Source organism: Mustela lutreola, chromosome 12 (genome assembly GCF_030435805.1).
Source record: "Mustela lutreola isolate mMusLut2 chromosome 12, mMusLut2.pri, whole genome shotgun sequence".
Lineage (NCBI taxonomy): Eukaryota > Metazoa > Chordata > Mammalia > Carnivora > Mustelidae > Mustela > Mustela lutreola.
In genome coordinates this window covers 32,704,202-32,728,428 of record NC_081301.1, presented here as the reverse complement: position 1 = coordinate 32,728,428, position 24,227 = coordinate 32,704,202, and the positions used below count along the sequence as shown (strand labels likewise).

General features: G+C 47.4%; 1 protein-coding gene across 2 annotated transcripts; it reads left to right on the top strand.

Annotated features, from left to right (window-relative positions):
* Nucleotides 1-355: 355 nt before the first annotated feature.
* NANS (N-acetylneuraminate synthase) lies at nucleotides 356-23,929 on the top strand. Of its 2 annotated transcripts, none has more exons than XM_059142102.1 (6): nucleotides 356-572; nucleotides 5,006-5,221; nucleotides 18,008-18,107; nucleotides 19,160-19,314; nucleotides 21,792-22,058; nucleotides 23,699-23,929. In XM_059142102.1, exons 1-6 carry the CDS (start codon nucleotides 441-443, stop codon nucleotides 23,906-23,908), a joined length of 1,080 nt encoding a protein of 359 aa, XP_058998085.1. In that variant the 5' UTR covers nucleotides 356-440; the 3' UTR covers nucleotides 23,909-23,929. The 2 variants fall into 2 exon arrangements, with proteins under 2 accessions (XP_058998085.1, XP_058998086.1); XM_059142103.1 differs by lacking the exon at nucleotides 356-572 and adding an exon at nucleotides 2,147-2,266.
* Nucleotides 23,930-24,227: the final 298 nt, after the last annotated feature.

Here is a 24,227-nt window from a genome sequence, read left to right as displayed (position 1 = left end):
CGGTTAGTGGCAGCACCTGTGCTCAAAGCAGCTCTAATTCCAACTCCCAAATTCATTTTTTCCATTACACCGCAGGGCGCGCTCTCCCCGAGCCCAAGGAAGCCGTCTTCCCCGCTCCATTCCTCTTAGGAGAATGTTGGCTCACAGGTGAAGCAGAGAGGCCGCGACCCCCCGGGCCTCGCTACCAGCCCGGGAACCTGGAGCCCCGCCGAAGAGAACCGAGCTTGATTTCCTCGTCCCGCCGCACCGCCCCGCGCTCGCGGGAGGCTCCGCCCCTTCCCCCGATTGGCTGGCGGCAGCGAGTTGGGGCCCGCGGATTGGCTGCGCGGCCGCTGACTAACGTGGCGGAGCTGACGTGGCCGGGACGGCGCGTGGTTCTCCACTGGGCCGCGGACGGGACTCGAGGTGGGCGGTGGAGCGCCGAAACGCGAGCCGCAGCGATGCCGCTGGAGCTGGAGCTGTGTCCCGGGCGCTGGGTGGGCGGGCAGCACCCGTGCTTCATCATTGCCGAGATCGGCCAGAACCACCAGGGCGACCTAGAAGTGGCCAAGCGCATGATCCGAACGGCCAAGGTGAGGGCAGAGCCCGGGAGGGAAAGGGCGCCGGCCGGGGGCGGGGCCAGGGGCCGGGGGCGGGGCGGCGGGGAGCCGGGACTGCTGGGCTCGGCTTCTGTCCGTAGCCGGCGTGCGGCCCGACGTCCCGCTCGCCAGTTCCGTTTCTAAATCTCTGGAATCCTGCTCATCCCTCCCCACCCTCCTCACTGGTCCGCGTTCCTGCGGTTGCCGCCCAACCCGACCTTTGCCCCCTCCTGGTGGCAGAATAATCTTCCTTAAACAGAGGTTTGGTCAGGTCGTACCCCTGCCTCACACCTTCACGGGCTCCCCATTGTCCACGGGTGGAGTTGAAACCCTTGAACATAGCCTTCAGGACCTTAATGACCTGGTTCCTTCCTGCCTACCATTTTTCGTTTCTGACCTCTTTCAGAGACACTGAGTTACTTCCAGCGAGTTCTGAAGCACCTGGAAGTTGCTGTCGTCTTTTCACTTGGCATTGCTTGTGTTTGGAAAGTGAGACAGTTAAAATGCCAGGGCTCTGGGTTCAAATTCAGCGGCCACCACTTACCAGCTGTGTGAACGTGGGCCGGCTGCTAAACCTCTGCGAGCCTCAGTTTCATCATTTGAAGGTCGGGTTGATAATAGTACTTACCTCAGAGTTGTAAGGCTCAAATGGGATGATTTATTTAAAGCTCTAAGCACAGTACTTGCTGAGGACTCAATAAATGTTAGCTATTAGCAGTGGGAGGTTTAGGAATATTCAGTGCTCCGTCTTGGCAAATTTCTATTCCTGTACAGGTCTACTTGGATGCTTTTTCCAATCCTTCCCCACAAGGCTGCCTCTCATCTATCTCTCCTCAAGTTGCATTGTCACTGTCCACGCTTCTTGCTCTCTCTCTTCTGGTTCACTCCGTCCTTTTCCCCCCGCTTCCCTTCCGTGAAAGCTGTTCCCCTGTCATCAGTGTGATTAGGTATTTATCTTGTTCTTCTTTCAGGACTAACTTGCTTTTCTGGAAGCCTATTGAATCATAAAAAAATACTTTTAAAGAATGACAGCTGCACTAAATGGACCAAATGTTTTATTTATTTATGAAAAGATTTTATTTATTTATTTGGCAGACAGAGATCACAAGTAGGCAGAGAAGCAGGCAGAGGGAGAGGGAGAAGCAGGCTCCCTGCTGAGCAGAGAGCCTGATGCAGGGCTCTATCCCAGGACTCTGGGATCATGACCCAAGCTGAAAGCAGAGGCTTTAACCCACTGAGCCACCCAGGTGCCCCGGACCAAATGTTTTAAATGCACCATCTCACTTCATTCCTACAACACAACATGGTGGATTCTATTGGTTTCATTTTAAAGGCTCAGAGAAGTGACTTGTCCAAGGGCACATAGTAAATACTGGAATTCAGAGCTTTGCTCCTAACCAGAGGGTGCTAGCCTTTGTGCTGTAACATTGTTTCTAGGGGGGAAATTCCTGCTCATAATTTAGGGAACAACCTGTTCGCGGAGGTGTGACCTCTGAATGCTGAGGTTGTAAAAACACCCAGAGATTTTGAAGCCATAGAAACAAAGCTTTTTTTTTCTTTTTCTCTTAATTTTGGAGGTTGCTTCTGGGGCGAGGGGAGGAGAATGAAGAGGTTGAGCCTGTGGTAGAGTGGAAGGAACAATGGACTGGTGTGAAGATGCCATTTGTCGGCTGAATAATCTTGGGCAGGTGACTTTTCCTCACTAGGCTTCAGTTTCATTTATTTTAAAATGTGTGTGTTTGTTTTTTAAACTTAAAGTAGTGGAATCTTGTGAAATCCTTGTATTTTAGGATTTTTAAAAAAGTCTTTGTTGCCAGATAAAGTCATATTCGTACGTTTAGTTACCCAGAGTAACTCATGCAATGAAATCAATCTATTTGCAGTGTTAAAAGTTGAGCTCTTTCAATTATTTTTATTTTCTTACAACAAAATATATTAATATATATAAGTTATAAATTTACAATTTATATATATACATACATATATATATACAATTTATAAATATACAATTAAAGATTTACTAGCTGAATATAATTTTTAATTTCCAAATTTTGCAGCAAAGGGAGCATCACAGCTTGGCCCATCCTGGAGTTTTGCTGCTTTTGTTTTGTTTTGGGTTTTTTGGCCAGGAGAGAATCAATAAAAACTTGACCACAATCATCGTTGTAGTAAAACAGAGACAGTGGGGGCGCCTGGGTGGCTCAGTGGGTTAGGCCGCTGCCTTCGGCTCAGGTCATGATCTCAGGGTCTTGGGATCGAGTCCCGCATCGGGCTCTCTGCTCGTCAGGGAGCCTGCTTCCTTCTCTCTCTCTCTCTGCCTGCCTCTCCGTCTACTTGTGATTTCTCTCTGTCAAATAAATAAATAAAATCTTAAAAAAAAAAACAACAACACAGAGACAGTGATTGTGTTTTCTGAACGTGGAGTTCACCATAGAATTAAACAGAGAGATCACTCAGTTTTAGGAAAGAAGAGGACGAACCCGTTCTTCTCTCCGAACAACTGCTGTCTGGTGGAATATAGTTGAAATTTATCTGACCTCTTGTCTTTACTAGTTTCTGCTGCTTCACTTTTATCTTCTTCCTGTAAATGAAAGGTTCACCCAGAGCGGACAGTCTCTTTCACTCCTTGAGATGGAGCTCAGAAGTAAAGGGAGTGGGAAGCAACGCCCCGAGACACACTTCCTTAAACACCCCCCCTCCCCACCCCCTCCTTGGTTTGCTGGAGGCCTGGCTGTAGCAGCGTCTGGGTGGCAGTCATGGGCCAGGAGACACGTGCTCTGCAGCCTTAGCAAAGTGATCTGTCCAGCTCTGCCAGAGACTCTGTGCAACGTTGCTCGGGTTACTCCGGGCCTGGGGATCTTCCTCTAAACAATGAGAACTCTGTTGCCCAAGGTCACTTTCCGTTCTCATGTTTTTCAGACTTTCTTGACCATGCCATATTGTGGCCTTTCCAGGAGAGGGGGCAGCGCTGTTAGCACAGGTATTTCTGGAAGTGAGGCGCTAAAAAAGCATGCTAAAAAGCAGCATGAATCACTCTGTCTACAGAAATGTCAGTGAACTGGAGACTTTTCCTTCGTATTTCTTTTTTTCTTTTTTTTAAAAGATTTTATTTATTTATTTGACAGATCACAAGTAGGCAGAGAGGCAGGCAGAGAGCGAGAGGAGAAAGTAGGCTCCCTGCTGAGCAGAGAGCTCGATGTGGGGCTCGATCCCAGGACCCTGGGATCATGACCTGAGCTGAAGGCAGAGTCTTTAACCTACTGGGCCACCCAGGTGCCCCTTCTCCGTATTTCTATTGACTGGTTTTTATTTTTATTTTTATTTTTTTTAAAATATTTTATTTATTTATTTGACAGAGAGAGATCACAAGTAGGCAGAGAGGCAGGCAGAGAGAGAGGAAGGGAAGCAGTCTCCCCACTGAGCAGAGAGCCCAATGTGGGACTCGATCCCAGGACCCTGAGATCATGACCTGAGCCGAAGGCAGCGGCTTAACCCACTGAGCCACCCAGGCACCCCTATTGACTGGTTTTTAAAAGCAGTTGTGAGAGATCGGGGGCTGACTGGCAATAGAATTAGAGCTTTTATAGCTGGAAAATCCAACTTTCATGTTATAGTTTCTGTTCAGTAAGGCCTGGGCCTATCTAAGTCCTTGTTTTTGTCCTTTTTGCCCCAGAATCTCTTGTTCAACTAAGATGCCATGCAGAAAAGCACTAGCGTGGAACAGCTAAAGCAGAGTTGTTTGTTTCCTGGCCCATGAGGGGCTCCTCTGAGCTGCTCCAGGTCCTGGAGTGAGCCCAGAGCAGCTGTTGATGGAGATGGAAATGCTGAGTCCTGAAAGCGGGACTGACTTATCCAGGCAGGAGTGAGAGTCACATCCTGACTTCCCCTCAGTTCTGGTCCAGTGCTCATTTTGTTGTCCTCTGCGGAGTTACCCAACTTAAAAGTCTTCCTTAGCTGTTTAATTATTTTTAATATAAAATAAACTGAAAAAAAAAATCACATTTTTTTTTCCTTTTTGCATTTTAAGGGGGGACAGTAGGGGAAGGCCCCATTCCCAGCCTTCTCTTCCTTTGAGACTCTGCTTCTCCTTTTCTTCTTTGCCTCTGTCAGTCAACCTTATTTTTTTTTTTTTTAAGATTTTATTTATTTATTTGACAGAGAGAAATCACAAGTACACTGAGAGGCAGGCAGAGAGAGAGAGAAGGAAGCAGGCTCCCTGCTGAGCAGAGAGCCCGATGCGGGACTCGATCCCAGGACACTGAGATCATGACCTGAGCCGAAGGCAGCGGCTTAACCCACTGAGCCACCCAGGTGCCCTAGTCAACCTTATTTTTAAAGATACTGATGTCAGAGCTGTTGCCCTAGCATTTCCCTTTTCTCTGAGAATCCACGACAGGCCACTGAAAGGAGCCTGTTGTGTGTTGCAGGAGTGTGGGGCCGATTGTGCCAAGTTCCAGAAGAGTGAGTTGGAGTACAAGTTTAATCGGAAAGCCTTGGAGAGGCCCTATACGTCCAAGCATTCCTGGGGGAAGACGTATGGGGAGCACAAGCGCCACCTGGAGTTCAGCCATGCCCAGTACAAGGAGCTGCAGAGATATGCCCAGGAGATCGGCATCTTCTTCACCGCCTCAGGCATGGATGAGGTGAGCCCTTGGTGTTGCTCTGTCCTTTGCTAGGCCTGGAGTCAACTCCAGCCATTGCTTATTTGAGCCTTTTTTGTGCTTTCTAGACTTAGCGTTCCCGATCACATAAACCGTATCAATTCCCAACTGAATGGGAGGCCAGGAGAGGCAGAGGCCCAGTGGGATTTTGTGGGCGGAGTACCAGAAGTTTCTAAACAAGTTGTCTTTGGGAGTAGGGGGCAGCCACACTGGCATCCCCGAGTCCCTCAAGCTTCTGGGAGACCCCTGCCGGAGCAGTTTTCTCCCAGTGGAAAGTGGCCTGGACTAGGAATCAGGAATCCTCCCTTCTGACAGGGTTCCACCCATTGCTGCGTGGCCTTGGCAGATTTGGGTGGGGGGCACTGGTAGGCATCCTGAGTGGTTCACAGAATGGTCATGCTGGCATTCTGGAAGAGTCCAGCAGGTACCATGTCTCAGGTCCTGTCTGCTCTGTGACCTGCCCCTTTGAGATTTCCTTTCTGTACTCTTTTTCAAATGCAAAAAGTTTAATTGCAAAAATAATAAACATCTTAGAAAGTTTAGAAACAGGAAAAACTAACCCGTAATCGTTATATGATGGCTCTTTTTATAGATTTAAGTCTTATGTGCATTGCATGGTTGCTACATTTGTGAATATTTGGTTCTGTGCACGGAATTTGGTTCTGTGCATGCTTTTCCCATTTAACATTATGCAAGAAGTTTTTACCCATATCTGGGTTTTTCTTTCCAGCTTTACTGAGATATAAGTGACATAAGTCCTCACATCTTTTGCTTTAAGTTCCTTTTTTTCCCCAAAAACTATTATTAATTTTTGAGAGAGATGTACACGGGCTTGAGTGAGTGGGGCCAGCGGCAGAGGGAGAGGAAAGAGAATTGTAAGCAGGCTCCATGGTCAGCTCAGTGCAAAGCCTGATGTGGGGCTTGATCTCAATGACCCTGAGGTCATGACCTGAGCTGAATGCAAGAGTCCATTGCCCAACTCACCAAGCCACCCAGACGCCCTGTTCTTAAAGTTTTTCATAGCAATGTGATACTTCTTTTTTTTTTTTTTTTAAATTTTAAAATGTATTTATTTATTTGAGAGAGAGAATATGTGTGAGGATGAGGGGAGCTGGGGGGGGGCAGAGAGAGAGAAACTTATGGAGACTCTGTGTTGAATGCAGACCTGACTTGGGGCTTGGTCTCACTAGCCAAGATCATGAGTCAAAACCAAGAGTCAGATGCTTAACTGACTGCAGCACCCAGGTGCCCCAGCAATGTAATTAATCTTTTGAGGATTTATAATGTAACTATTTCTCTACTTGTGTACATTGCAGGTTACTCTAGGGTTTTTTTGTGCTTCTAACTTATGCTGAGATGAACATCATTTTTCTGTGCTCTGTGTTGTTTCTTTAGGGTGGCTTTGCAGAAATTGATCATTAGATGAAACCTACGAGCATTTATATGGCTCTTGAAACTTTTGGAATACTTTTGGTCAGTCAGAGTAGTTGAATCGATTCCAGTTCATTCTGTAGGCCTCCCTGACCATTTGTGTCCCTGTTCCAATCCCAGAATATGTTATAAACAGTTGAAAGGAAACATAAATCGAGTCTGGGCGGTTGGTCGCCTAGGCTGTTGGTGGTTTTAACAGGGGCAGGGAGGCAGAGAACCTAGGCATCTTGGGGAAATGACAAGTCCAGGCCTCAGTTCTGTGGACAGATTCATCCCTTAATTCACAGCTTTCATAAGCCTGGCAGTCTTCAGACCCAGTTGTGCATTTGATGATCATAATTTCCTACTTTTGAATTATGACTTACAGAGCATCTTTCCTTACAGGAAATATATTTTATCCCTACTGTGCCCCACTTTGCAGATGAAGATATGGAGGCTCAGAGGGGTTGGGAAATTTGTACAAAGTCACACGTGCAGGAAGTGGGTCTCGAAGGTGCAGTGTGCTTTCCCCGGTCCTTCAGCTCTGCCTGGGCATCAGTCCAGGTGTGTGTGGCTTCGTGGAGCTTAGTGGAGCCTTGGGCTTCCGCCTTGCTCTTTATTGCCTTGAAGTGGGTGGAGAGCCTCTGGGCCTAAGAGCTGCTCTGGGGACCAGGAGACAGATTTTTTGAGGAAAGTGTTCCTGAAGAGGTGGCTGGGCTTTTTTCTGATCCCAGCTTAACACTTCCTCAGGGAATTCCTCCTGTTCCCCAGCTTGGTTCAGACCCCTCCTGTTTTGGTCTCTCGTTACTTGAGTAATGGTGTGTTAACCCTCCCATTTCCATCCCAGACTGCTAGCTGAATGGAGGCATCTCTGGGGCCTGGCCTGTAGTCGGTGGTTGGGAGACATTTGTTGGAGGAATAAACGAAGGAGCCAAACAAAAGAGAAGGTTAGTGGTTTTTATCAGATTCTTATAGGATCTGAAAATCAAAAAAGTTTAAGCAGGAAAGAGCATGTGCTTTAAGATCTGAAAGACTTGGGTGTTGTTTTTGGTTCTACTATTAACTGACATTTTTTGCGTATTTATGATGTACCATGTTCTCTGCTAGATATTTTAAACATCACAACTCATTCACTCTTCTTAACAACCTCTTCAAATAGCACAGTTCTCCCCATTTCACAGGGAGAGTGTCCGTAGTCACTAATTAGCTAACCGCCCCCCCACCCCCCACCTGAACACACTCTTCTTTCATCTCCCTGGGCCTGTTTCCTCTTAGGGAAATGGCAAGGCATTGATTAAGAGACCTCACCCGCAGGCTTGTCTTCTGAAGTGGATGAGACCGTATACATGAAGCACATGTCTCAAGATGGGACCCTGTCTGTGTGTTCCCTGTGGACCCAGATCGTGGCCCTTAGTACCTCCTGATCTTAGTACTTCCTGATCTTGGTACATGCTTAGTGCCTCGGAAGGAAGGTCACACCTAGAAAGTGGCATTTGTTTTCATTTTGTACTTGTGTCATATACTGTGGGTTCACAGCAATTTGGGATTGCTCTCTGGCAATCCTCTAGAACTCAAGCACTCAGACAGCCAAACCTTCATCCTCACTCAGAGGGCAGATTTGGGTTAAGGAAACTACCAATCCTTCTTGTGCTGAGTGTGAAACTTTGGGTCCCATTGGCTTAGTAATGAGTCAGTAACAAGACATTCCTTTCTTTCAAAAGAAATAAAATCTTAAAAAAAAAAGAAAGAAAGAAATGAAATATTGCCATTTGCGACACCGTGGATGGAACTAGAAGTATTATGCTTAGTGAAATAAGTCAATAAGAGAAAGACAATTATCATACACTCTCCCTGATAGGAGGTTGAGAGGCAATATAGAGGGTTTGGGGGATAGGAAAGGAATAAATGGAACAAGATGGGATGGAAAGGCAAACAAACCATAAGAGACTCCTAATCTCACAAAACAAACTGAGGGTTGCCAAGGAGAGGGGGGTAGGGAGAGGGTGGTTGGGTTATGGACATGGGGGAAGGTATGTGCTATGGTGAGTGCTGTGAATTGTAAACCTGGGGCTAATAATACATCATATGTTAATAAAAAAAGTTAAAAAAAACAAAAAAAAAGACAGGACTGCAAAGCTCTGGAATGAATTTCCAAAGATTATGGCAGTGTTCTGGGTCTCTAGTGTTGTCTTTGCATACAGCCTTTCCCAGAGGAATGAATTTTTTTTTTTTTTTTTAAAGATTTTATTTATTTATTTGACAGAGAGAAATCACAAGTAGGTAGAGAGGCAGGCAGAGAGAGAGAGGAGGAAGCAGGCTCCCCGCCGAGCAGAGAGCCCGATGCGGGACTCGATCCCAGGACCCTGAGATCATGACCTGAGCCAAAGGCAGCGTCTTAACCACTGAGCCACCCAGGCGCCCCCCAGAGGAATGAATTTGAGAAGCACTCTCATTTAGAGGACTAAGTCCTAACCTGTTTGTTAAAAATAGTCTCGAATGGGGCACCTGGGCGGCTCAGTGGGTTAAAGCCTCTGCCTCTGCCTTGGCTTAGGTCATGATCTCAGGGTCCTGGGATCGAGCCCCACATTGGGGGGTCTCTGCTCAGCAGGGAGTCTGCTTCCCCCTCTCTCCATGCTTCCCCTCTGCCTACTTGTGATCTCTCTCTCTCTGTCAAATAAATAAATAAAATCTTTAAAAAAATTAGTCTTAGGACACCTGGGTGGCTCAGTCAGTTAAGCATCTGACTCTTGATTTTGGCTCAGGTCATGATCTCAGGGTTGTGAGATTGAGCCCTCCATCGGGCTCCACATTTATAGGGAGTCTGCTTGAGATTCTCTCCCTCTTCCTCTCCCCAGCTTGCATGTGATGCACTTTCTCTCTTTATTAGAGAGAGCACACGCTCTCATTCTTTATTTGAGAGAGAGAAAGGGAGAGCAGAGTGAGCGAGCGAGAACATGAGTGGGGCAGAGGCAGAAGGAGAAGCAGGCTCCCTACTGAGCAGGGAGCCCATTGCAGGGCTCTGTCCTGTAACCCCAGGAGCATGACCTGAGCCAAAGGCAAATGCTTAACCGACTGAGCCACCCAGGTGCCCCAAATAAGTAAATCCTTAAAAAATAAAAAAAATAATAAAAATAATCAACCTTGGTGGTGTTACTCCCTGACCCTCCACCGCATTGTCGCTTCCCCAGGGCAGTTTTACTAAAACCTGACCAAAGGGGAAGTGGAAGAATGGTCACGTGGGAATTCCATGGCAGTGACACCTGAAAGCAACAATAACAAATGAGAGTAATGGGAAGAGTATGACAGTGGTTCTCAAAGTGTGGTCCAGGAACCCCGGGGGGGTCAGGATGCCTTTCAGAAGTTCTACCAGGTCCACACTGTTTTCACAGTGATATTCAAATGTGATTTACCTTCTTCACTGTCATTCTCTCCCAAGTGCATAGTGTTGTTTTCCAGAGGGTGTGTGGTGCGTGATGACGTCATTCCTCTGGCAGTGGCTACAGAAAGGTGTGCTTCATGCTCTTTTATTTTAGTAACAACTCCTTTCACAGACCACACAATTCACCAATTACAGTTTACCGTTCAGTTGATTTTAGTATTTTCAGAGTTGTGGTGGCCTTCACCAGAGCGGACTTCTGCGCATTTTTATCATGTACCCATTTACAGTCCTTTCTCAGTCCCCTTGTTTCCCTCTGCCCAGGGCAGCCTCTCACTGCTTCCTGTCTCAGTACATTTGCCCTTTCCGGACGTTACCGGTAAACAGAATGAGACAGCCTGTGGTCCTGTGTTTCTGGCCTCTTCCACGCAGTGACGTGTTCGGGGTCTGTCTGTGTTGCTCATGTGCCTCGCTCCTGGCTATGGCTGAGTAACGGTCTCGAGCACAGAGAGACTGGGTCTTACTTACCCGCTTATCAGTCGGTAGACATTGGGATCGTTTCCACTTTTTGCCTAGCAGGAATAATGCTTCTATGAACGTTCAGGTACAGGTTTTGCACGGGCATGTTTTTTTTTTTTGTTTTTTTTTGTTTTTTTTGTTTTTTAAATTTATTTATTTATTTATTTATTTGACAGAGAGAGATCACAAGTAGAGAGGCAGACAGAGAGAGAGAGAGAGAGGGAAGCAGGCTCCCCGCTGAGCAGAGAGCCCGATGTGGGCCTCGATCCCAGGACCCTGAGATCATGACCTGAGCCGAAGGCAGCGGCTTAACCCACTGAGCCACCCAGGCGCCCTGCACGGGCATGTTTTTACTCTCTTGGGCATACGTGGTAACTCTGTGTTTAACTTTGGGGCAGTTGCCAGACTGTTTTCTAAAATGGCTGCACCTAGTTTCTAATCCTTCCAGCAGTGTAGGAGCATCTGGGTTTCTCCACGTCCTCACCAACCATTTGTGAAGAATCTGTCCTAGCAAGTGCGAAATGGCATCTCATCGTGGTTTTGACTCCTATTCCCTGACGTTGAGCACCTTTGCATGTGCTTATTGGCCATTTGTATACCTTCTTCGGAAGAATGTCTGTCACATCCTTTGTCAATTTTTTTTTTTAAAGATTTTATTTATTTGACAGAGATCACAATTAGGCAGAGAGGCAGGCAGAGAGAGAGGAGGAAGCAGGCTCCCCACCGAGTGGGGAACCCAATACGGAACTCGATCCCAGGACCCTGGGATCATGACCTGAGCCGAAGGCAGAGGCTTTAACCCACTGAGCCACCCGGGCACCCACATCCTTTGGCAATTTTTAATTGGGTTATCTATCTTTATATATTCTGGATATGACTCCCTAGTCAGGCATTGGTTTGCAGAAATGGTTCCCATTCTTCTGGGTTATCTTTTCATGTTTTGATGGTATTCTTGCAAGCACAAACATCTTCAGTTTTAATGATGTCCAATTTATGTTTTTTCTTTTGTGCTTGTCTATTCTAAAATTTCTCAGTTTTAGGGGCGCCTGAGTGGCACAGTTAAGTGTCCGACTTGGTTTTGGCTCACGTCGTGACCTCAGGGTTGTGAGATTGAGCCCTGCATTGGGTTCCTTGCTCAGCTCTGAGTCTGCTTGAGATTCTCTCTCCCTCTCCCTCTGCCCTCCTGCTCATGCTTTCTCTCTCTCTCTCTCTCTCAAATAAATAAATAAATAAATAAATAAATAAATAAATAAAATATTTTTTTAAATTTCTCCATTTTAAACCACAATGTGGTATTGCTACAGAGCTATCAGTCTGGTAAAACAAAGTGACAATCACACCAAAAGGTTGTAAGGATGCGGAGAAAATGGAGCATTCCTAGGCTGCTGGTAGGACTGCAGAAAGGTGTAATCACTCTGGAATATACAGTACTCTCCTTTTTATAAACATACCTTATTTTAATATAGTTCACATGTGGTGTTCTATCACAATTTACTCCGTGTACTGGTAGTTTCTTGTAAGCTGGACAACACATGAAAATATTTTGCATCTGTGTGTGGGGATGGATGTTAACTGAACTTTTTTTTGGTAGTCATATCACAGCGTGTGTATATCAAATCATTTTGTACACCCAAAACTAATACACTGTTATGTGTCAATTATAGCTCCGTAAAAAATAACCATTTATTGCATACCTAAAAAAAACAACACAAACTAGACATGCTTAATGCGTAGCCCACCAGGTGTCATTTGATAATTTAAAATTCATACAAAACCTTGTCCACACATGTCCACTACAACTTCACCTGTAATAGCTCCCAGACTAGAACAACCCAGAGAGTTCTCTAGCAGGGGAGCAGTTCCAGCCATAAAAAGCAATGAACTGCTGATAAGTGCTGCAGCTTGGATGGCTCTCCAGGGTATTACATGGAGTGAAAAAGCCAGTCTCAAAAGGTTACATACTATATCGTTGAGTGTATGTAGCAAATGGCAAAGTTACAGAGTTGGAGAACAGATGAGCAGTTGTCAGTGGTTAGGGAGGGGAAAGGAGGCGAGTGGATGTGGCCAGAAAGCCTTGGAATGATGGCACAGTTTTGAATGTGACTCTGGTGGTTGAGTCTGTGCACACGGTCAGGCTGCATAGAATTAGATGCACGCCCGCACAGATGAATACTTGTAGAAATCGTGACATCTAATCCGATCAGTAGACCCCGTCAATGTCACTTTTCCAGTTGTGATTTTGTACTCTGGTTTTGTAAGGTGTCACTATAGGGGGACCTCTGTGAAGGGTTCAGAGGATCTTCTCTGTATTATTTCTTACAGCTTCATGTCAAGCTATCATTATTTCAAAATAAAAAATTTAAAAAGCCCCAAATACCTTAGTTTTAATTCCGTAAATGGATAGAACCTACATGAACAAAAACCCTGTAGAGTCTGTAGTCATTTTTTTTTGAGTAAACAAATCTTTAGATACATTTATTTACAGGAAATTCTTACACTGAAATGAAATCATTTATTTGTAATATATTCTCAGTGGTTTTAGAATTTATAAAATATTTTCCAAAATGAAAGCCACTTAAAAATTTATCACTCTTTAAAAAAAAAAAAAAAAAAAAAAATTTATCACTCTTACCAATGTTCTCATGGTATATATATTCATAATTTTTCTTCATCATATGATTTACCACGAAGATACAAAGTAGATGTCTACAAAGTAACATCCCAACTTTGTATGTGCCTGTGTCAATTTAAGCACTTGTTACTATACATGTAGTCAGGCTATTTTTTTTTTTTTTAATTTCTTTTCAGTGTAACAGTATTCATTGTTTTTGTACCATACCTAGTGCTCCAAGCGTCCTTAGTCATTTTTAAGAGTGCCAAACCTTGGGGAGCCCCATGCTGAAAGGTGCACACCCAGGTTTCACAGTTGAGCCTGCAGACTCCGGGGTCTGATTCCAAGTTTGAATATGCTTCTGCTTCTCATCCCTGGTGGGTCCAGGTGGAGGTGATTCAGCCTCTTTGTGCTTCTGTGCAAAAGCACAGTTAGTACCTGAACCCATCTTGCAAGGTTGTTGTGGGGATTATCTGTGATTATTGACATAAAGCATAGCACACAGCCATCGCTGAGCAGATGTTAGCTACAGTTAAGGAGGGCAACCCAGGCTGAGCGTCAGGACATCTGGCTGGCTTCTTGCCCTGACTCTGCTCTGAGCTGATCTCAGTGTGAGCCTAGCGAGCCCCTTCCCTCTCTGGGCCTCTGTTTCCTTTTGTGTGTGAATAAGCTGCTGTCCACAGGCTCTCCCAGCTCTGATGCAGACCCAGAGAAGATAGGACGAAGGCCACTTACTTGCACCTGGTATGAGGGCTTTCCTTTTCAACCCACGCTGCCAGGTGCCTCAGCTGCCGGATGTGGCCTCTGAAGGAGAGAGGGCACCTCCTGGCATCGTGTCCTTAGGAAAGGTCACTTGTTCATGTCGTTCACTCCCAGGTGGCTTTGAGGCAGAAGCAGGAGCAGCTGGGAGATGGAGAAGAGCCCGGGTGTTGGTGGTCGGGGTCTGCCTCTCAGCCTTACCCTTCGGCTCCTTTCCCTCTGCTCCCCAGGAAAGCCCTGCTGTGTGGTGTGGGCGACACGGGCTCTGTGGCCACACGCTCTGAGTTCAGGTTCTGGTGCTCACCCTTTGTGAGCTCAGGCTTGTCATGTAACCTTTTTTGAGCCCCTTTTTTGTGCCATCTGCCAAGACAGGGTGATAAAGATGCCCAGCCCCCATGGCTGTGGTGAGTGGTTGGGCGTTCTGTTACTGAGAGTCCTTTGAAGTTGTTTTGCTTCACGCTATCTGGACAGGGCGGTATCTGTGCCCCGGAATGCCATGCTTCCCAAGTGTCCTCCAGGCTGACCCAGGCATAGGTAATGAGGGGACCTGCATTCTTTTTTTTCTTTCTTTTTTTTTTAATCTGATGAGACACAGCAAGAGAGGGAACACAAGCAGGGTGAGTGGGAGAGGGAGAAGCAGGTTTGACCTGAGTGGAAGGCAGACGCTTAACAATGGAGCCAACCAGGCGCCCCGGAGATGCATTCTTAAGAGCCTTACAAGAGTTAATTCGCTGGCCAGGTCCCTTTTCTGAACCAGCATGTCCTGTCTGCCTGGCTGTAAGAAGTGGGTTAGTCACTTGTTCTGTGTGTACCTGGCAGGTGGCGCCGGGTATTTAGCCCTGACTTCCTTGTGGGCAGCAGCCAGTTATCAAGTGCCTCGTTTCTCCTCTCAGTGGTATTCCTCATATGCTGAGGGAAGGTTTCAGTGAGGTGGGATTTTATCAAGGCTAACATAATTACCAGAGCCCTGGTCAGAGCTGCTGAGAGACACATGGAACGGGACTGAAATGAACAGAGTTCCTTAGGTCTAAATGGAGAGTTCTCTTGAGAAAGCCAGTAGAGGCCACAACCGTCGAGATGGCTCCTAAAGGATATGCTGCCCTCGCACACAAGTGTCCTGTCCTAGCAGAGCTGGGTACCCCAGAGAGAGGTACCCCCTTTCCTCCCTTCTCCTTTCCTTTGCTACCCCGCTAGCAGAGCACCCTCTACCCAAGCCATGGTGTGCTCTGACAGGGCCACTGGGACTGTCCCTGTACTTCCCCCTTCCTCATTCCCTCATGCTGGGCAGCTCTCCAGCACCCTCTCTTCTCCCCGGCTCATTGCTGTGGGCTTTGCCCCTTTTCCACAGGATCTCAAATGCTGAGGGGTGGGGAAGGGACTTTAGAAAATTCCCAGTTCTTCTTCTTGCTTCTGTTACCCCTCAGATCAGTGGGCCGGGATATGGCAAGGAGGTTCTGTGGACACGTGTTGTCCATCCTCATTAATTAGTAATTACTACCAATTAATTATTAGTAATGAAGCCTCTCCCCCACCCCTTTCCCCCTAATAAACAAGGGTTCTGAGTTAAGTGTGGGAAATACTGGGATTTAAAAAAAAAAAAAAAAAAAAGGCTAGACAACTGTATTTATTGGGACCCTGTAAGAGGGAGCTCTGGCAGTGCAGCATTTTCCGGAACCAGGTTGTTGGTGGGACCCTCTCCTGCGAGTGTAAACCAGTGGATTCCCCGGGAAGGTCTTGTTGGCCCCTCCTTTCGGACAGACTGAAAGCCTTTGTGCTGGGGGGTGGGAGGTAGGAGAATGGTGAGGCTGCCTGGCTGCACGGTACTCCTACATGGAAAAGGGATGGGCAGCGGGGTGGGGAAGCTGGGGAGTCCATGGAGAACGGGGATGCCACCGGCGTTGACCCAGCCTGAGGGGCCCTGGGCCCGGCACTACAGCCTAGGAATCTGCCCCATTACTGCAGTTGGCACCCTCTGCAGCGATTAATCCAAAGCGGCAGTGTTCGGAATGGCCGCTAGGTGGGGCTGGTTCTCCAGAGGACTGCGAACACACCCCTTTCCCTTAAGAGATGAACGGGCCCCCTCTTTCTCGTTTGAAAACTGTAGAATCTGTAGAATTCCGTGCAGATTTTCCAGCCCTCATAGGTGAGCTTCTGCACAGTGTTCCTCCTGCGTTTGGTCCCTCCTTCCTCCTGCTGCAAGAGGCTCCAGCTGCCTCTCCTATTCATGCTGTTGGGGACTTTATCATCATGAGCCCTGCTCTCTGGAGTTGTACATTGTAAGGAAGAAAACTTAGCATAGGGTTTTCCCTCTTGCGGTAGAAAAACACTCTCCATCAGCCAGATAGAATGAGAAAAGTGGGAGACGTAGACTTTGTTCAATAAACCCATTAGAAGGGATGTTTTTCACTTCCATTTCAGGGCTGGCTAACAGTGTGAGAGATACATAAAAAGGAGAGGTAAGAGAGAGCGATTCGGAGGGGACAGGAGAGGTGGGGGAGAAATCCCGCACAGGGAACACCACTCGAACTCCAGCGAAGGCAGCTTAGCAGGCCTGGGAGTAAGGGGCACTCGGGCCACACTGGCTGATGTCTCTTGGACCCAGGGGTTTGTGAACTGCCTGTGAATTGTTCACTGGCTCATTACGCACTGAGTATGGCTCTCCTGCAGCTCTGACCTTCATGCTAGAGGATTTACATGGAAGGAAAGTGGGTTTTTCTGAGTGTAGCCAGTGATTGGAGTAGCTTATCACCTGCGGGCAAGGTGGAAGGAAGCTCGGGCAGCCTCGGGTTGATGTAAAGAGCCTGACGGTGGAATTGCCACTGCTGTGCCCTCTAGGTTTCCAGCCCTAGCTCCTTACAAAATAGGGTTCACGGAGCAGCAGTGGTAGTATTACCCAGAAACTTAAGAGAAACAGAGCTGCAGGCCCCACCCTAACCCAGCAGCATCAGAATTTGCATTTCATTTGAGCAAGATCCCTGGGAGATCATTGTACCATATTCAGGTGTGAGAAGCAAGGATCCAGCCTTCCAAACCTACTTTTGAGACCTGGGTAGCATTTTACAATAGATTGAACTTAGATATTTGGAAGCATTCTGAGACCTTGATTCTCCCAACTTCTGGTATCCAAACTCCAATTAAAAAAAAAGTAATAAAAGGTAGTTTTGGGGGGTTTCGTAATTTGATAACAAGTTGAGATTTTACTCTTTAAACTTGTAGCCTACTGATTCTGTTAGCATTTGTTGACACTTAACAATTTCCTGACCCTGAGTCTTACTGACGAACCAGGGTGGAGGTAAAGGACGGTGAAGGGCCCTCGCAGTGATGTTGTGTTGGAAAAAAAAAAAAAAAAGTGAATGAGGGGCACCTGTGCGGTTCAGTTGATTAAGCATCAGCCTTCAGCTCCGGTCATGATCCTGGAGTCCTGGGATCAAGCCCTGTATCCGGCTCTCTGCTCAGCAGGGAGTCTGCTTCTCCCTCTGCCCCTGCTCTCTCGCTCTCACTCTCTCTCCCTAATAAATAAAATCTTTTAAAAAAAAGTGAACGAGGTTTGTTTTTCCTGTGGGCAGCAGGGTTTGAAGGCTGACAGGGGGGTTGATGGGCTTTGCCGGCTGTGGATCACTGGATCAGGGCTGGGCCATAAAATGCTGCATTTTTTCCACTCGTGGCAAAGGTTGAAATGGCTTCCTTTCCTGGCAGTTTGGTTTTGAGTGAAGGGTAAGGCCTTCAAGGGACACTCACTTTCTCACCACCTGGTTTTCTGGACCAAGATTAGGTCATGAGCTCTTTGTGATGAGACCCTGGGCTCCTTGGGAAGGAAGGTCTGGCCTGGGGTCTGATTCTTTTGCAGAGCTAGAAGCCAGTACAGGCCAGCGTGCACTGTTTGTTGGACGAATGGACAGGTTGCTGTGAATGCAGGTTTGCATCTGAATGAAGTGACGGACATAACACACCTGTCCCAGCTTTCCGGTTGTTGTTTTGAGAGTCTCTCTTGCTGGGCAGGAGGAGGGTTTTTTCTGTTTGTGGCTCCTCGCCCGACCTGAGCATGGTAAGTTTGAACAGCAGTGAAAAAGAGCTCCCTCTTTGATTTTTATAGATGGCAGTTGAGTTTCTACATGAGCTGAACGTTCCGTTTTTCAAAGTTGGATCTGGGGACACTAATAATTTTCCTTATCTGGAGAAGACAGCCAAAAAAGGTGAGTGTTTAATTTTTGCCCTAAAATGAAGCAGCTCAAATCTTCCCATTTTTATTCCCTTTGTAGAGCCCACCAGAGGAGTCTCCTGAAGACAGGCTTTAGAAACCTCTTTACACTTAGCATATACTTGTTTTTCCATGTGCTGACTTTGGAAGGAAAGACATGAAGGATAAGTTAGTTTTTAAAGAACCTTTTATTTATTTTTTTTTATTTTTTGTGTTTTAAATAATTAATGTATTTATTTGACAGAGATCACAAGCAGGCGGAAAGGCAGGCAGAGAGAGGGGGAAGCAGGCTCCCTGCAGAGCAGAGAGCCTGATGTGGGGCTTGATCCCAGGATTGTGGGATCATGACCTGAGCCAAAGGCAGAGGTTTTAACCCACTGAGCTATCCAGGTGCCCCAAGAACCTTTTAAATTAAAGATTATTGTTGTACTTGAAATCGAGAATATGGAAGCATATAGAAGGCTTCTTAGAGAAAGTTTGACTTTGAGAAATAGTCTGTGCATACAGTGTAATATCGAACCTCTGCCTGTTTCAGTTTGTAAAGTGGTCTTGCAACATGAATCCTCTCATTTGGTCCTCCTGACAACCCCAGCACTGAAGCAGGTTCTAGGATTATCATGCTTTGTACTTAGTTCATAGGGTAGGCATGCGAGATCACACGGCTGGGAGGCGGCTGCTCTGGGCCTCACATACTCCCTTGTGCCCTTGAGCTGGGGGCCGTGCTCCCCCTCACCCTCCCATGCTGGGCAGCCTCTTCATCTAGCGAGATGCTCATCTTTCTCCGAGGATTGTGAAATTCCTCTGCCTCCTGACTTCAGCTCACTTCGCTAAACACTAGTATTGGGGGTGAGGGGAGTCTCCCATTTCCTCAGGGTTGGGGGCAGGAATCCACCAGGCTCCCCTCTCCCCCAACTGTGGCTGGCACAGTGTCTGAGAGATCCCTGTGGAGTTCATTTGGATGATGGGACCAGCAGTTGGGGTGTGCTTGAGGGAGAGTCCCAACTCCCCAAGAGAACGTGCTGATGGTGTTGGTGTTGGGTCACTCAGGCCGCCCGATGGTGATCTCCAGCGGGATGCAGTCGATGGACACCATGAAGCAAGTCTATCAGATCGTGAAGCCCCTCAACCCCAACTTCTGCTTCCTTCAGTGCACCAGTGCATACCCGCTGGCCCCCGAGGACGTCAACCTGCGCGTCATTGCGGTGAGCAGGCCGTTGTCTGATTGGGCCACGCCACAGTGGCGTTCCTTGAGCCGAGTACCGTGGGAAAGCTGGGACCTTTCTTGTAGCCAAAATTCTAACCAGTCTTTACCTGCTTCATGTAATTTGAACAGAACCACCTGTGCAGTTAAGAAAACAGGTACATTCTATAGAGGGTGATTGTAAATTAATTTTTCTTAAAAACCAATCTTCATTTTCCCCCTATGAGATTTAAGGAGTGCCTTCTCATAATTGTCTGTATACACTTTCTGCTGTGTGTATTGGCCATCAGAGGTCCCTCGTCTGTCAATTGCTGCTTCATATCCTTTCTTAGTATGCCATCTCTTTTGTGTGTGTGTGTGTGTGTAAAAGAAGATTTAACCATTTTAACCATTTTTAGATGTACCATTCAGTGGCGTGAAGAACATTCACATGGCTATGTGACCATAACTACCACCCATTTCCAGAACTTTTCCATTTTCCCAGACTGACACTGTACACGTTAAACACCGAGTCCCCCATTCCTTTCTCCCCCAGCCCCCATCAGCCTCCATTCTGCTTCTGTCTCCATGAATCTGACTCCTCTAGAGGCCTCATCTAAGCAGAATCCCACCATGTGTCCTTGTGTCTGTCTGCGCACATTTACACACCATGTGCAAGGCTCCTCCGTGCTGTACCGTGTGCCAGGATCTCATTCCTTGTTGAGGCCGCATCATATTCCGTTGTGTGTATATACCGCCTGTGATTTGTCTCTCCCTTTGTTGATGGACATTTGGGCTGCTTCTGCCTTTTGGCTACTGTGAATAAGGCCAGTAGGGTCACTGGTATGCAAAATACCCATTGGGTTTTCTTCATACTGAGTTGTAGGAGACTGTCTCGAAACTTCTGGCTTCTCCTGCTCTCTGCTCTTGGCCAGCTCTGTTATTTTTTGCCTGTAATTCTGAGCCTCCATGAGGCTCAAGGTGGTTACAGAGACAGCCTTTAGGGAGTTTTCTCTCTCGAAGGATTTTGTCTCCTCCACCTCAGCCATTTCACAGATGGTGAAACCCAGTCCCAGAGGGAAAAGGCCTTACTTGGCTGAGACCTCACAGCAGCTTGGTGTCAAAGCTGGGACTGGAATCCCCCGTCTCTTGTTGTCTCGGGCCTCCGCCATTCCTTTCTCCTGGTAGCACCCGAAGCTTAACTTAATTAGAGACATGTATATGTAATTATCCTACACAACCATTGTAGTTATATTAGTGGAATTTTAAATATACACAGGCATATAACCCCAATACTGCAATTCACTAGTTTCCTTTTATATTTTGCTTTTGGTACAGTATTTTGACATTCTGTTCCCCTCCCCCCCACGATAGTCTAAACTTTTGTACATGTTGCTACACAGTTTTCATATTTAACTTAAAAAAAAAATTAGCCTTTTTTGAAAGCATACACTGCTACCTTTTAACCTAAACTTCTGTCTCTCCCAAGTGATAGCTTTTTCTCTATTTCTAGCTCATCTCTAAATCATGTCATTTTAAAAATTTAAATGTGACCTTTCTTTAAAAACTCCAACAGCTCTGAAATATGTCCTGTAGAAGCTTAACGTTCTCTGAAATCTCATCCCACAGAGATTACAGTCATCAGCAGTTTGCCTTATGTGACTCCAGATGTTTTCCTTGATTTTCTTTCTCTCTGGATATGGCCCGCCCCCCTTTCCCTTCTGTTCTCACCCAGGATGCCATCATGTCCTGGGGCACAGTGAGGGTCAGCGGCCTGCCCACCTCCCCCACCTCAGGCCGGCCCACCCTTATCCAGCACTCTGACCCCACAGCCTGCATTCCCTTGTCTGTCACTCACCCTCGGGCCTGGTTTTCAGGGCCTTTGCCACTCAGCTGTCCTACTGATCTTTTTTTAGACCCCATCTGGGTCTTTCTACTACATTTATGCTTTCTGGTCCCCCTCAATGACAAGACCCGCTTGACGAATGTCTTTTGTTTTCTTCAGTGAATTATAGATCACAGATTAGTTAATTATTTAGCATTTCCACCAAAGGTTTGTTTCAAGGTTGGGCCGTATATATTATTGACAATGATGTTTGTGCATACAGCATGCTGGCTTTCAGCATCTCAGGCTAATTAAATGTGACCGATGCTTTCTGAATGAGTTTAGGCATTCGGTTGTAGTTCTGTTGTTACTCCTGGTGGCTTGTGCCATGTGAAGCATTCTTAGACTTCTTGCTAACAGTAGCCATTGTTTTGGGAGAATCGCGATGTGCCGAGTGCTTTTCACGCATCTGGAGCAGCCCTGGGCAGGTAGCGGTATTATACCAAGAAGGAGAAGCTCAGAGAGCCTCAGCGTCTTGCCTGTATTTGCACAGACAGTGAGAGGCCCAAATGGGACTCCAGCCTAGATCTGCCTGACTACACTCTGTGCGTAAAGGGTCACAATACTTAACCTTTTTTCTTTCTTTCTTTTTTTTTTTTTTTTCTATTTTAAAGGAATATCAGAAACTCTTCCCTGACATTCCCATAGGGTATTCTGGGCACGAAACGGGCATAGCGATATCTGTGGCTGCGGTGGCTCTGGGTGCCAAGGTGCTGGAGCGTCACATCACTTTGGACAAGACCTGGAAGGGGAGCGACCACTCGGCCTCGCTGGAGCCTGCAGAGCTGGCCGAGCTGGTGCGGTCTGTGCGCCTGGTGGAAAGGGCCATGGGCTCCCCGACCAAGCAGCTGCTGCCCTGTGAGATTGCCTGCAACGAGAAGGTGGGTTCTGCATGACACTGTCCTGGGAGGGGCCACCATGGGCTTCCCTGCTGCGGGGGTCGGTACTGACCCTCTGAGTCTGGGCTCAGGTTAGCAGTGGGAAAAGCATGTCACTTAAGGGAGTGTTAGCAGTTTCTGCGGCCTTCTAGGGTCCTGCTGTAGTTTCCCACCAAGCCTCTTGAGTCTTTGCCTCCAGGGCTCTAGACTCCAGGAGCTGTAAGTGGGTTCAGGGGTAGCCTCATGAGACGCCTGGCTGGTGAAGTCCTACTCCCTTGGAGTAGGTGAGCCTTGAGAAACCATCGGCCACAGGGGTTCCATGAGGCATCAAGAGAAGGAAGGACCTGTGATACGTTGTTGAGGCATCTGTAAACGGAGGCGACCCTGGATGGGTGGGGCAGTGGGTTGTTGCCAGGGCTGGTGGGGGATGACGCACATCTTCCCCTGGGAGCAGTGTGAGCTGTGCAGCATTGACCTTCAGACGGATGGGATGGTGAGGCCTCGCTGACAGTCTGGGCTTCTTAGAAGCTGTGGCCTAGACCTGCCTTGGCCTCTGTTCCCAGAGCCAGGCACCCTGGGGCTGCCAGAAGTGCAGGCACTCCTGATCTGCTGTGGTTGTCTGGGGGGAGGCAGAGTCCGAAGCCCAGGCAGGTATGAGGAATGCCGTCATCTTTTATTCTAGTAGGGCCTGATTAAAGATGCCTATGTACCAGGACACGGAAGTCATGGTAAAAAGAAACAAACTGCCTTGCAGAGGAAAACGGGAGGGAATTGCACCAGAATTGATAAGGAGAGTTGAGCCCTTAGTTTGGTTTCGAACCTCCCAGCTCCCTGGGCAAACAGTGACTACAGCAGGGTGGTGCATCATCTGGTAAATCCACTGGCAGAACTTGAGTCCTAGCATGGAATTTTAGAATTGATCCCTTGGCCCTCACATGGAGGATGTCGAGTGATGCAGTGATTTGTTCAACTTTTCTGGACAAGACACAGAAAGGCTGGTCATGAGCTTCTGGTATCCATTAGTCCCCTCACATGCTTGTCTCGTCTGCCCCTTACCTGTCCTCTGAGTAGCAGCATACTCAGCCTTGTGAGCCCTCCATAGTCTCACTTTACTGAGCAGAGTGGCCATGGGCCAGGACCCAGGATCCTGGTTCCCGGCAACTTTAGCCAAGTTATCTGCCCTCTGTGCACCTCCATTTCCTGTGTTTAAAGTAAGATTGAATTGGATGATGACAAAAGTAATTGTAATTTTCATGGTTCGGAAGCATTCTGTGCTCCAGGTAGATTGCATACATTATCATCGCTAATCCTTATAGTCGTCTGACAAACTGGAGGTGCTGTTAGCTCCCATTTTACAGAGAACCTCCACCACTTAGGTGGCTTGCACGAACCTGAAGGGGATTTGAACCTGGCTCTGTTGGGCTGTGTGCTCTATCCAGAGGCCCCTCCAAGCCTCCTAATTCACCCCACATTGGCCAGGTCCCTGCTGGATGTGAGATGCTCTTCTAGGCACCGAGGGGAGAACAGAATCCCTGCTCCCAGGGTACCTGTGAAGACTGGGGAGGTCAGGGACCTTGGGTATAAAACAACATGAAGCAGTTAATTTCTATGAGGCTGGCACTGAATCTTCATTTTATCCACAGCTGGGCAAGTCCGTGGTGGCCAAAGTGAAAATTCCAGAAGGCACTGTTCTAACATTGGACATGCTCACGGTAAAGGTGGGTGAGCCCAAAGGCTACCCTCCTGAAGACATCTTTAGTCTGGTGGGCAAGAAAGTCCTGGTCACTGTTGAAGAAGACGACACCATCATGGAAGAATGGGTAGAAAATCATGGCAAAAAAATCAAGTCTTAAAATAAAGTGCCATTTTCTGAACTGCCTTGCTGGTACTGTTGGGGGAGATGGGATAGGAGCAGTGGTCCCTCGAAACGTGGCTTCCATCCGCTGCTCCTCCTGATGTACACATGTTGGGGCCAGGCACTGGCAAGCCCATAGGAGGGGTACAAAGAGCAAACATGCTAGTCTCTGCTTCAGGCTGGCTGGCCCAGAAGGGTGGGCGATTTGCTCAGAAGCAAATCACTGTTGTCCATTTGCTGTGTGGATACTGGGAGGAAGGGAGGAGATTGAAATCTGGCTGTACAGGTCCTCTTCTTTAAGCCTTCATTCATCCTGC

Bases quoted from the DNA above. Each gene is read 5' to 3' on its own strand.
- NANS (XM_059142102.1), top strand. From the start codon at position 441: ATGCCGCTGGAGCTGGAGCTGTGTCCCGGGCGCTGGGTGGGCGGGCAG. The intron at 573-5,005 runs GTGAGGGCAGAG...TGTGTGTTGCAG, and splicing joins GCATGATCCGAACGGCCAAG to GAGTGTGGGGCCGATTGTGC. The intron at 5,222-18,007 runs GTGAGCCCTTGG...TGATTTTTATAG, and splicing joins CCGCCTCAGGCATGGATGAG to ATGGCAGTTGAGTTTCTACA.